This window comes from Brassica napus, chromosome A1 (assembly GCF_020379485.1).
Source record: "Brassica napus cultivar Da-Ae chromosome A1, Da-Ae, whole genome shotgun sequence".
Taxonomy (NCBI): domain Eukaryota; kingdom Viridiplantae; phylum Streptophyta; class Magnoliopsida; order Brassicales; family Brassicaceae; genus Brassica; species Brassica napus.
Window position 1 is genome coordinate 13,613,537 of NC_063434.1, and position 10,581 is coordinate 13,624,117.

At 37.4% G+C, this 10,581-nt stretch overlaps 2 protein-coding genes across 5 annotated transcripts; one reads left to right on the forward strand and one right to left on the reverse strand.

Moving 5' to 3' along the window:
* Positions 1-197: 197 nt before the first annotated feature.
* Positions 198-4,780, reverse strand: LOC106360570 (general transcription factor 3C polypeptide 5-like). 3 transcript variants are annotated; one of them, XM_013800184.3, is made up of 15 exons: positions 4,649-4,778; positions 4,304-4,456; positions 3,649-3,889; positions 3,395-3,575; positions 3,231-3,297; positions 2,931-2,973; positions 2,670-2,841; positions 2,487-2,585; positions 2,338-2,406; positions 2,080-2,218; positions 1,808-2,009; positions 1,454-1,575; positions 1,330-1,369; positions 1,031-1,248; positions 198-469 (listed from the first exon to the last, which is right to left on the reverse strand). In XM_013800184.3, the coding sequence occupies exons 2-14, from the start codon at positions 4,436-4,438 to the stop codon at positions 1,055-1,057; spliced, it is 1,704 nt and encodes a 567-aa protein (XP_013655638.2). In that variant the 5' UTR covers positions 4,439-4,456; positions 4,649-4,778; the 3' UTR covers positions 198-469; positions 1,031-1,054. The 3 variants fall into 3 exon arrangements, with proteins under 3 accessions (XP_013655638.2, XP_048632652.1, XP_048632655.1); XM_048776695.1 differs by having other exon boundaries at positions 1,330-1,575; positions 4,649-4,780; XM_048776698.1 differs by having other exon boundaries at positions 1,330-1,575; positions 4,304-4,453; positions 4,649-4,763.
* Positions 4,781-4,989: 209 nt separating this feature from the next.
* On the forward strand, positions 4,990-10,231 carry LOC106360569. Of its 2 annotated transcripts, none has more exons than XM_022719286.2 (16): positions 4,990-5,276; positions 5,348-5,432; positions 5,503-5,605; positions 5,697-5,781; positions 5,872-5,964; positions 6,232-6,320; positions 6,461-6,530; positions 7,023-7,447; positions 7,619-7,700; positions 7,947-8,120; positions 8,212-8,265; positions 8,438-8,530; positions 8,621-8,686; positions 8,764-8,810; positions 8,888-9,571; positions 9,663-10,231. In XM_022719286.2, the coding sequence occupies exons 1-16, from the start codon at positions 5,160-5,162 to the stop codon at positions 10,057-10,059; spliced, it is 2,664 nt and encodes an 887-aa protein (XP_022575007.2). In that variant the 5' UTR covers positions 4,990-5,159; the 3' UTR covers positions 10,060-10,231. The 2 variants fall into 2 exon arrangements, with proteins under 2 accessions (XP_022575007.2, XP_022575012.2); XM_022719291.2 differs by having other exon boundaries at positions 5,016-5,276; positions 5,348-5,419.
* The last annotated feature ends 350 nt before the right edge of the window (positions 10,232-10,581 follow it).

Below are 10,581 nucleotides of genomic sequence, written 5' to 3' on the forward strand. Positions count from 1 at the left end.
TCCTCTTTTTGTGTAATGGTTTTTTTTTTTTTTGTCATCTGGTAGATTAAGATTAGATCAAACATCATTTTACATCAAGACGCTAGAGACATTACCTACCCTTCCAGAGCCAAGAGCCAGCGAGGTAACATGTACCACCCGGAGCCAAAAGATGGATACAACACAAACCCATAAAACTAACAAAGACACGAAGAAAAAAGATGTCGAGAAGCAGGAGAGTAAAACAGAACTTCAGGAGAGGAGTTACAATTGAGTTTTTGTGGAAAGAAACAAATAATTTCTGTTATTTTGAATCTTAGATTTCAAAATTGAGGTGTAGAAACTTTAATCTATTTTGTTTCCTGGAGATGCAAAAAAAAAAAAAAAAACAGATTGTCAAATTGTAGCTTTGTGTTGAAACTTGCAAGCAAGAGGCCTTGTGAAGTCATCATTTCTGGACGAAGATTCATTAGAACAAAACCTACTTTACCTGAAACATCCCAAAAGAAACAACAAAGCAGTGTAAACATTATCAATCACAAGATCTTTTTTTTTTGCTTTTGGTCAAAATATTAATCACAAGATCAAATCAGCAAAAACTAATCAGTACCTTAAACTTTCAAACCAAACTGCATAAGATCAATCATGTGACTTACAAAAGATTGCGTTTTTTCAAGAGAAAAAGACCAAAATAGCATTAAATCAAGTTTTTGTTCCCAAACTAGCACTCAAGGCCAAAAGTCACAAAAATAGCACTCAAGGGGTGGGGTTTAGGGTTTAGAATTTAGGGTTTAGAGTTCAGGTTTTAGGGTTTAGAGTTGAGAAGTGAGGTTTTGGGGATATGATTCCAAATTTTGAAAAATAAAAAAAATTTAAATTTTTCAAAAGATAAAATGCTATTTTAGTCATTTTAGTTTTTGAGTGTTATTTTCGTGATATAAACTTAGGAAGGTGCTATTTTGGAGATTTGCCCTTTTTTCAACTTTATACCACTATAAAAAAAAAAAAAAGAGTTTTCTCTGCGTTGAAGGATAAAGAGAAGAAACAGTACCCGGTGGGTGGTGTGAACTGATCTTCACGCATCATCATCTTCTTCTTCCTCGCCATCATTATCATCAATAGAATACAAACTCTCATCAGATTCTTCTTCGTATATCTGAAACTCTCCATAGTCGACAGCAAAGTCTCCATACAAACCAGGTTCACTCGTTGGAAAGCTATCGAACAAGCCTTGAAGATACGTTCTGGAGCTGTTCTCAGTATCTAGATCTTTTAATCGTATAGGAATATCTAAAGAAACAATTACTCAAAAAAGAAAAGAAAAAGAAGAAGCTAAACTTTGAAGGATACATCCATGGGAATCAATAGATATCTCATCGTCTGCTGTAGGCTGCAATAAGAAGGCAGAAGAGGAACCATTGAAACACTGAACCATTGCGGGTGAACATAAATTTATCTCTACAGTATATATTACCACATATAGTTCTTCTTCATCTTCTTCCTCTTCTTCATCCAGGTCTTCATCATCTCCATACTCATTAACAATAACATCAACATCATCGTTTGTGCTTTTAAACTTTTCCATGTCTTCAGAGCCTGCAGATCATAATACTACGGTTCAGTCGCTGCTGCGTCAAAGTCTTTGAAAGAACACATGTTCAATGACTAACGATAATAATCCTAACACAGTGATACGTATTCAGATAATGTTTTCCTCATTTCAAAATTCTTATCACATACATTCCTAACACACAGCTCACAAAGCACTCACTAGACTCTCTAAAACATTAAAAGAGATGAAAACACAATATTTTGTTGAAGATTTTACCTTTAGTTGGCTCCTTGTGCTTCACTAGAGATGGTTTATGTGTCTCTTTAAAGGTTTGAATTTTTTCTGACCTCTCAAACTCTTCTTGAATGGATTTAAATACATCTTCGAAGCCTGGCTCAGGAAACACAGACACAAATCTCACAGCCACACGGAGCCTCAAAGTATCTAGCAAGGCTTCTGAGAACCATCCTGTTTTGTGCTGCAAAACAAAAAACAAGGAATCAGATCACAAAATTTCAGGACTCACAAAAGCTAAGCTGAGAACTCACGCTACAAGTAGTCTGCTTGGGAGGCTTTCTTATCTCTCGCTGGATGTACTCGTCGTCGAGTTCAAATAACTGCAGAAACGTTTGGCATTTAAAAGGAAATAACTTAAAAGCACATATGTCGTTCCACCTTGGCTTTGATCTGTAGCATAGATAATAAAAACATATAATCAGACTTTTTTCCTGCATAAATCTAAAGCTACGATACAATTTTATTCATTATCTAAGAATGCAAATGTCATTCATATGAATAAGACTTACTTGTTAGTTGCATTGGCATCGCAATAACTTCGTAACTCAGGTGGAACCCTGAATTCCATTCTCTGATATCTGAAACACAATTATAACAATCTCAATCACTACACCTAACAAATGTCAAGAACCATACAATGACAATTTATGAAACTCACACACGAGACTCAGGATCGTTCCGTGGATCGTAGCCTCTTTTAATCCAGAACCTAAGAAACGGACCGTTTGAGAAATAATACGCAGCCCTGAGCAGATACCTACAGAGAACCATGGTTGATCAGTGCAGTACCACTAGAAACAGCTCAGCATAAGAAACTTATATTAAAAAAAAGCTGCCTCACCTGTTTAACATATGATGTGTGCATTTAAGACCTTTATCAAGTAATCGTTGAACAACAGAGTCTCTGGTCCAAATAGGACGCTCTTCAAACAATGCAGAGAGTGATACCTGCCATTGCCAGTGGTGCGAGCTGGGAGATACAAATTCTTCCCAGTTTAGATTCTTTGGGATATGTATATGAGATAGTTAAGGACAAGAACCAAACAAATATAGGTCTTCCTAACGAATTGGAAGAAATAGTATAAAGTAAAAAAAAGGATATCTTTGACGCTAAAATCAATTGCAAATACTGGGCCAATATCCATCTGCATTATAAAAGAAAACAGCATGAACAAAACAAGTTCCACGTTCGTGAAACTGAGTTATACTATTTCATTTAGACGATCCAGATTAAAAAGTTGTGAACTATCATCCAAATGGAGGTTTGTAAACCATCAAGACTCTAAACAAGACAATAAGTTCAGCTACAATGGCTTGTACTATTGAAGTCAATTTTTGTTCCAACCAGACTGCGTATAGTTTATCTAGAAAACTTGGATGTTTTTATTTTCCCTTTGTTTACCTCATAAAAGTTCTGAGTGGCCGCATCATCTTTCTTTTTGGGGCCAGAAGTTGCCGGAGGTTTCAACCTGCAACGACACAAGAAAATTGAAAGCAGCACTATAACTGAAGTCACTACAATCAAAGTAAGTTGAAACAGATAGAAGAAAAGGAGAGTAATCTTACGCCAAGTTGTCAGGTATATCTTTGGGTGCAAAGACCTGTGGCAATAACATCATAACATCTTCATCAGCCAACTCCATCAAATCACTGCCTCCTGCAAGGGGATCCACGTCCATCCACTTTCTCTTCTTCTGCCGCGCTATATCCGCGTGAATAGGAATAACATGCTGATAGTCAGCCATGCCTAGACAACGAATATGTATATGTGAGATAGTCAGTCATTTCTCAGATGCACGGGAGGAGAGCTAGACTCTGACCATCGAAGTGAAATGCATCGGAAACACGAGCGACAATATCTGCACAGAGAGCTGGACTAGCCTCCTTCAAACATACATCACTAGTGGCAACAACAGGTTGGCTTCCAGGTTTCTTGATATCTTGCTTAGAAATTTTCAACAAAAACCCGCTGCAAGGACGTTGTTCTCCCAATGCAGGATGTGCGTAAGGATCCTCTGGCCGGAAACGCAACTCAAGCTTGTTTGAAATTGATCCTCTTGCCTACCCACAAAAAAAAAAAGAAGACTCAAAACTGAATTAATCGTGCACCACTTTTAACACAAGATTTTTACTAACCAGCTTTTATAAATGTACCCAAAAAAAATCTAAAGAATTATGTTGGTTAGGGTCTTAGAGCTAAATGAATACATATACCATGACTTTATCAGCATGAAGCCTACAGAATCACTGTAATAACTAGCATACAAACACAACTTTCAGCATAAAGTAAGAGGCTCTAAAGGAAAAAATTAGAGATTTACTAACCAACAGCAACTCATAGGTATATGAACTATACCCAAAAAAATAAAAATAAAATCGAAAATATTGTGTTAGTAGCATATAGACACTACGGAATCACTGTAACAACTATGATACAAAGACAATTTGAAAGAGAGAAAAAAAAAAGAAACTTACCTCAGTAATCCCTTGAACTCCTCCAAGGGTTTCAATGGCTCGGGGAATAGATGATGGGTATCCAGGGAAGTGCACTACAAAGGCCTCCTTGCTTGGCAAGGTACCTGAGACCGCTCCGTGTTCTATGATTCCCATTGTTTCTCTCCCTCTCTACTGTAAATGACAAGAAACAATGAGATAAGCCAGAGTACGTTTCTAGCCAATGAATGCTACACGATGGGGGGAATAAGAAGTAGTGTATATATTCCAATTGAATTCAACTTATATATGTTCTTCATTGCGTTTCCTTTCCCCTTGAAATTGATTACTAAATTATAAGTTTGTAATTGGGAGATTCGGTCTTACCGGACATATAAGAAAAAAACAGGAGTTGCGGAAGATTGCTTCAAGTTTCTTGTGTGTTTCCCGATATCGGCGACGGCGAATATTTCTCGCGGCTTCAAAAACCCTTTACTGTTTCTTTATGATAAATAAAATTAAATTAAAGCCCATTATTATTAAAGAGAACTTCGGCGTCACGGCGATTCGAAGTCGGGCCTCAATATCATTCGTTAAACGACACCGTATGAACGAGCGAGCAAGGCTTGAAAGCCCTTAACTACAGAATTGATTTTGGGCTTATAGCCCATAGATAAACAGACGACTTCTTACCCAGAGAAAATAAATAATATCCTTTGAACCAGGAGCGAGCAGAGCAGGTTGACTTATCTCGAATTAAAAAAAAAAGTAAAAAAAAAGAGGATCTCAGCTGCATCAATGCGATTCGAACTAGGGTTTCCGTAGTGAATCAAAATCGGTAGTTTCGTCTCGTCGCAAAGCAAGTTCTTTTCCCTCCAAAATTGAGCTGAATTTGACGATGGCGTCGCGGTTCCAGGAGGCGTCACTGGTTACTTCGCCATCGTACCCTAACGCCGTCGCTTGGTCATCGGAAAATCTGATCGCCGTCGCCGCTGGCCACCTCGTCATCATCCTCGTGAGTTTTCCACTTGAATTGAACTTGGAATCTCCTTTTTTAAAAAAAAAATTGAACTGTGATTTGGTCAGAATCCGGCATTGCCAAGTGGACCTCGTGGGGTGATCTCAGTCCCTAACGCGGAGCCTTATCAGATTGGCAAGGTTCGCTATGAAGGTTTGTTCTTTCAATTTCCCCCCCATTATCGTGAAGATTCTGATTCTTCCTTACGGATGTTGTGCTGTAGATTTGCTTAGTGGTGGACTCTTACCTTCGAGTTTGAAGAGGGAAAGACATCCCTCTGTCCGCTCTCTCTCATGGTCTCACTTAGGAATGTCTCAAAACTACGGGTATTATTATTATTATTATCCTTATCTTTATAGCAGATTCGATTCTCCCAACTCATTCTTGTCTCTGGTTTCAAATAACTCTGCTTCTCAGCTGCTTACTGGCTGTTTGCTCAGCAGAAGGCAGGGTTAAGCTATACCGACCTCCCTTTTCTGATTTCTCTGCTGACTGGCTCGAGGTCAATAATTCATTATTACTTTTGCAAGTTTTTGTAACTTTTGCTTATGCGTTTCAGTTGATTTTATCTCTGTTTCTTTATTTTTTGTAGATTGCCGATGTATCTGATTTGCTTTTTGAGAATCTATTAAGCATCAACTTTGGAGAATCCAACAATCCTTCTTCTACCTCATTATCTAACAAGGTAACTTGTATCTTCTTAACTAATCAGTCAAACTTTCTATTTTACTTGCTCTCCCAAACTGTGTTTGTGGTCCTATATTAGAGAGGCATGATCAGATGGTTTGTAATGCGCACTCTCACCTTTCTATGTAGATGAGGACTCGTATTAACAAATAGTTTATGCTATGCATTGCCAGTTATTTAATTCAATTGTTATTATAAATCTTTGTTTCTTATCACTAACTGGTCACGGGTAACATTTTGATCCTCTGTTCTTTGTTTGTTACAGGATCAAGTGGTGCAACCTGACCATGAAGATGATGAAAGGATTCCAATTCTCAGGACACGCAAGCGAAGAAAAACGAGCCTAGACAACATGTAAGGAACATTTTTTTCTCTTTTCAATTCTTTTTTTTTGCATACTACTTTAGTATTATGAGAGAGAATTTTGCATTTATCTTTTTTTTTTCCTGCTTTGATCACTTTACTAACTTGCTTTCATCGATGACTACATCTAGAAACTTGCGTGAAATGGATATTTCAGATCAAGCATCATGTTCCAAGCAAGATAACCAAACGGTGAATAATGTACTGCCTCGTTTCTCTTCACTAACTTCTTTTATGTTGCTCTTTATATTCCCTTTGAAACCTTCGTTTTCTATCCCTCCCACTTATTTTTGTTACTCTCTTAAGTTTCAGATTTAAAATCTGTTCCTGCAAATTTGATCACATCCTTCACTTTTGTGGAAACTTTTTTTTTTGATGGAGTTAGTATTAATATGAACCAAGATTATTTGATCAAATAAATCAATATCTTGAGCAATTTTGTAACTCTATCTAGTTTTTTTTTTTGATATAATATGGGTCTGTTTTTTTTTTGGATTGAAGACTTAGTTTATGTTGTTTCGTTATTGATTTGATGCATTTCGACTTGTCATAGTTTTGAGTTCTAGGTGGTGCTTTATATGCATTTATTCACACCACATGGTTCTTAAAAGTTTTGACACACTCACTCTTAAGTGTCATTTAGTAAGAATCAAATCGCCTCATTGTGTCTATACTGATTCATTGTGTTGCCAGGTACTTGCGATTGAATTGTATGAACAGCCAAGCAATGCTCACAATTGTCACTCTTTGCCTAAAGCTCCGAAAAAGTGCAGTCGAGAGATAAGTCCAGAGAAGTATGTTTCTCGTGAGGCATTATTGTCCTCTCTTTCTGTCGCCTGGTCCTCTTTACTAACCTTCTCAACAGAAGGTTCTTCTTGTCAGAATCTGTTAAGATTCTCTCTTTTGGCAATTGGTTCAAAGTCCGGTTGTGTTTCCATATGGAAAGTCCATGCACCAGAAAGCTATCACATTGAACGTGGCAATGTATCTCCCAACGTGGAACTTACAGCTATTATTCAGGCCCATAGTTCATGGGTTTCAACGATGAGTTGGGGAATTTCTGGCTGCGATTCTTCCAATCCGCAAATGCTGTTGGTTACTGGGAGTTGCGATGGTAGGTAAGTCAGTTTTACATTACAAGATTTTTTTTGAATTTGTAAACCATTACAAAAGATGCTGTCAGTCATTGGATGTGTTATAAATCTTAATGTATATTCATTTGCATAGGTTTCTCAATGGAAGCCCTGGTTATAACATTTTCTTTCCATTTCTTTCCACAATTTTTGTAGTGTGAAGATTTGGATGAGCAACAAAGAAGACTTGCAAAAATCTGTTGAGGTCTACACATCTTCATTTTTTCTATTAAAACAGGTAACGTTTGTTATTTTTTTTCTCTGTGATTTCTACTTTGTCTTATTCTCAGCTTAGAACAGATTGGGTATGGCTTCTTGTGATTTCTGAGTTTTGTGACTATCCTCGACTTTTGATTGTGATCCTTTTGTAGTTTTCTGTAGCTAAAGTTTGATTTATATTCCGATTTGTCTCTGTAAATCCTTGTGATTTTCATCAAATGGACATTAATAGTTTTATGTTTTGCCATTTTCCGGCTTTTTATAGGTTGTAGCGGTGAACCTTGTTCCGGTTTCAACGCTTTCATTTGTTGTGAACAATTACTCTGATGAAATGCGCTTGGCAATCGGCAAAGGATCTGGTTCCTTTGAAGTATGGAAGTGTGAAATATCTACCAGAAAGTTTGAACAAGTTGCTTCAACTAATGCTCATGACCAAGTGGTAAGCCTTCATTCTTTTGCTATAAACCATTTTATTGAATGCAATATATGGGTTCGATCTATTGATATATATATATGTCAATGTCTTTTAGGTTACGGGTTTAGCTTGGTCATATGATGGCCGTTGTTTGTACAGTTGCAGTCAGGTACACTATTTCTTCTCTGTAAGCTCAGCTTTTATATTGGTTGTCTTCTGTGTGACAAACAATAGTGATTTTCTTAGCCACAAGCTGAGCTATGAACTACATTATGATCGATCAACTATATTTTTCTTTTTAGCTATGTAGGTTGCATTAACTCCTTTAAAAATTATTGCAGGATAATTATGTCCGAAACTGGATCTTATCTGAGAATACCATCTCTGAAGTGCCAATTCCTGCAAACACTCCTGGTCTCAGTAGCACAAGTGATGTACGTCACTATGTGTTGCTTTCAATCTTGCCTCTTTGTATCTCTCTTCTTCTGATTTATCTTTACAAACAATGAAAAAAAAAATTGCAGCTTCCTGACGACTTTCTGTCATGTCTTGGTGTTGCATTGTCCCCTGGAAACCTTGCTGTTGCTTTGGTATGATCTTCCAAGCAAACTTGTTTGACTGTAGTTTTCAGAATATGATAACTAAGACTTGTCTAGAATGTTTGCAGGTCCGCAGCTTTAATATTGAACTCTTGAATCCGATGTACGAAGCAAGGTGATTGTCAAGAAGAAACGTTGTTGTGTCTTGCTCATTATTGCAAAACTTGACCGTTTTGTCCTGTTTGCTTTCAGGTCACAGAAGGCTGCTGTAGAGTTCATATGGAATGGTGCACAACAATGTGGAGAATCGGAATATTGTTCGGAGACGATAACCGAAGCTATTCTGGGATTCTCCAAGAACGAATACGCATACTGGGAATCTAATTTGCTATGGTCGTTGAAAGAGTTCAAAGATTATAATAAGCCTCTAGTTCTTTGGGATATGATAGCAGCTATGTTGGCGTTCAAACAATCAATGCCGGAGTTTGTTGAATTGGTAACAACCAAATGGCTCTCTGTGTCGTACCTTGGGTTTCATGCTGATATCCCCATGGAAGATCTTGTACCAAAGATCTCCAAACGCTTCTCTGATGTTCCTTCAAGGTTATTACATATTCTCAACGTAATCTCCAGACGTGTAATGTTATCAGAGCTCAAAACGGATGAAATCAACAGAAAACTGCAAGGTCAGAGAATGAACAATGAAGAAGAGACTGATCTGTGGCTCAAACTGCTCCAGGAAAGCGAAAGAGAGCTCCGGGAAAGATTGGTTGGTCTCAGCTTCTCCGCTTATCTAACTGCTGAGTCAGCTCCTTCCACTGGGAACTGGCATCCAGCGGGATTGGCTCAGATGCAACAATGGGTTGAGATCAATCACGATATCGTCGATAATCAGCTCCAAACACTTTCATTAGAAGTAAAATCTAGTCTAACAAGGTAATTAATCTCACATGTCTGCTTCTTCCCTTTCTTAACAACATACTAGAATGTTTCAGTTTCATATCTGCTATGTTTCTAATTCACACAGATCAAGTAGTAATAGCACAGAAACCGCATTAGAGGAAGAGACCTGTCCTTATTGTGCGGCGCCAGTCCATTTCAAGTCGCCAGAAGAAGCTGTTTGCCAAGCTCCGCACCAAAAGAAGAAGAAAGAGAGATGCGATCAAGGACACAAACTTGAGAGGTGTTGCGTCTCAATGCAAGTATGTCCACCCACTCCTTTATGGTTCTGCAAATGCTGCAACCGTTTGACTTTAGAGCTCGCTCCAGAGGCCTTATTCACATTGCCGTCGTTCCCGAATGATCTCAAGTGGCTTCCGGAATATTCCTTTAGCAAAGTTGCCTTCAAACCATTCTGCCTCTTCTGTGGAATTCTCTTGCAGAGAAAGCAGCCGGAGTTTCTGCTATCTGCTTCACCTGTATGATAGTAATAAGTTATTAAGAAGGGTTAAACTTGATACTGTATTTATTGGTTCTATAGTTTTTTATTTCACAAATTAAACTTTTAAGATGGTGAATCTAATCACCAATCTTGTACCATACATTAACCAATAGATGTAATGTACAAACTCGGCTATCAAAAACAATCTTGTCCCATATGTTTCTTCTTTGGAGATTTCGTGTTAAATGTTTAAAACCGATAATTGTCATCTGTTGATGTTAACACATACATGACCCCCGTTACATAACTCATTGGTAATGCGTGTTCTTATTGTGCGGCGTCAGTCCATTTCATTTAACATTCATTTAAAAAAGAAAAATAAATTGTATAACTCAAGTCTTTTTTAATTATACTTGAGATTTTACCGCGCTACGCGCGGTTTGTTTGTCTATAAACATTAAACCTTAGATTTTTTTAATAAAAATTAAGTTTTTTTTAATATTATATCATTTATTTGTTTCAATATATTTTTTGTTTGAAATAACATTAATTTATGTTAGCATAT

What these genes read in the sequence shown, in the direction of transcription:
- LOC106360570 (XM_048776695.1), bottom strand. Translation starts at nt 4,438, where the DNA reads ATGGGAATCATAGAACACGGAGCGGTCTCAGGTACCTTGCCAAGCAAG. An exon ending in GATATACCTGACAACTTGGC is followed by an intron (nt 3,298 to 3,394) that starts GTAAGATTACTC and finishes GTGTCGTTGCAG; the next exon opens with GTTGAAACCTCCGGCAACTT. An exon ending in GCACAAGGAGCCAACTAAAG is followed by an intron (nt 1,576 to 1,807) that starts GTAAAATCTTCA and finishes TATGATCTGCAG; the next exon opens with GCTCTGAAGACATGGAAAAG.
- LOC106360569 (XM_022719286.2), top strand. Translation starts at nt 5,160, where the DNA reads ATGGCGTCGCGGTTCCAGGAGGCGTCACTGGTTACTTCGCCATCGTAC. An exon ending in ACTGGGAGTTGCGATGGTAG is followed by an intron (nt 7,448 to 7,618) that starts GTAAGTCAGTTT and finishes CAATTTTTGTAG; the next exon opens with TGTGAAGATTTGGATGAGCA. An exon ending in GTAAAATCTAGTCTAACAAG is followed by an intron (nt 9,572 to 9,662) that starts GTAATTAATCTC and finishes TAATTCACACAG; the next exon opens with ATCAAGTAGTAATAGCACAG.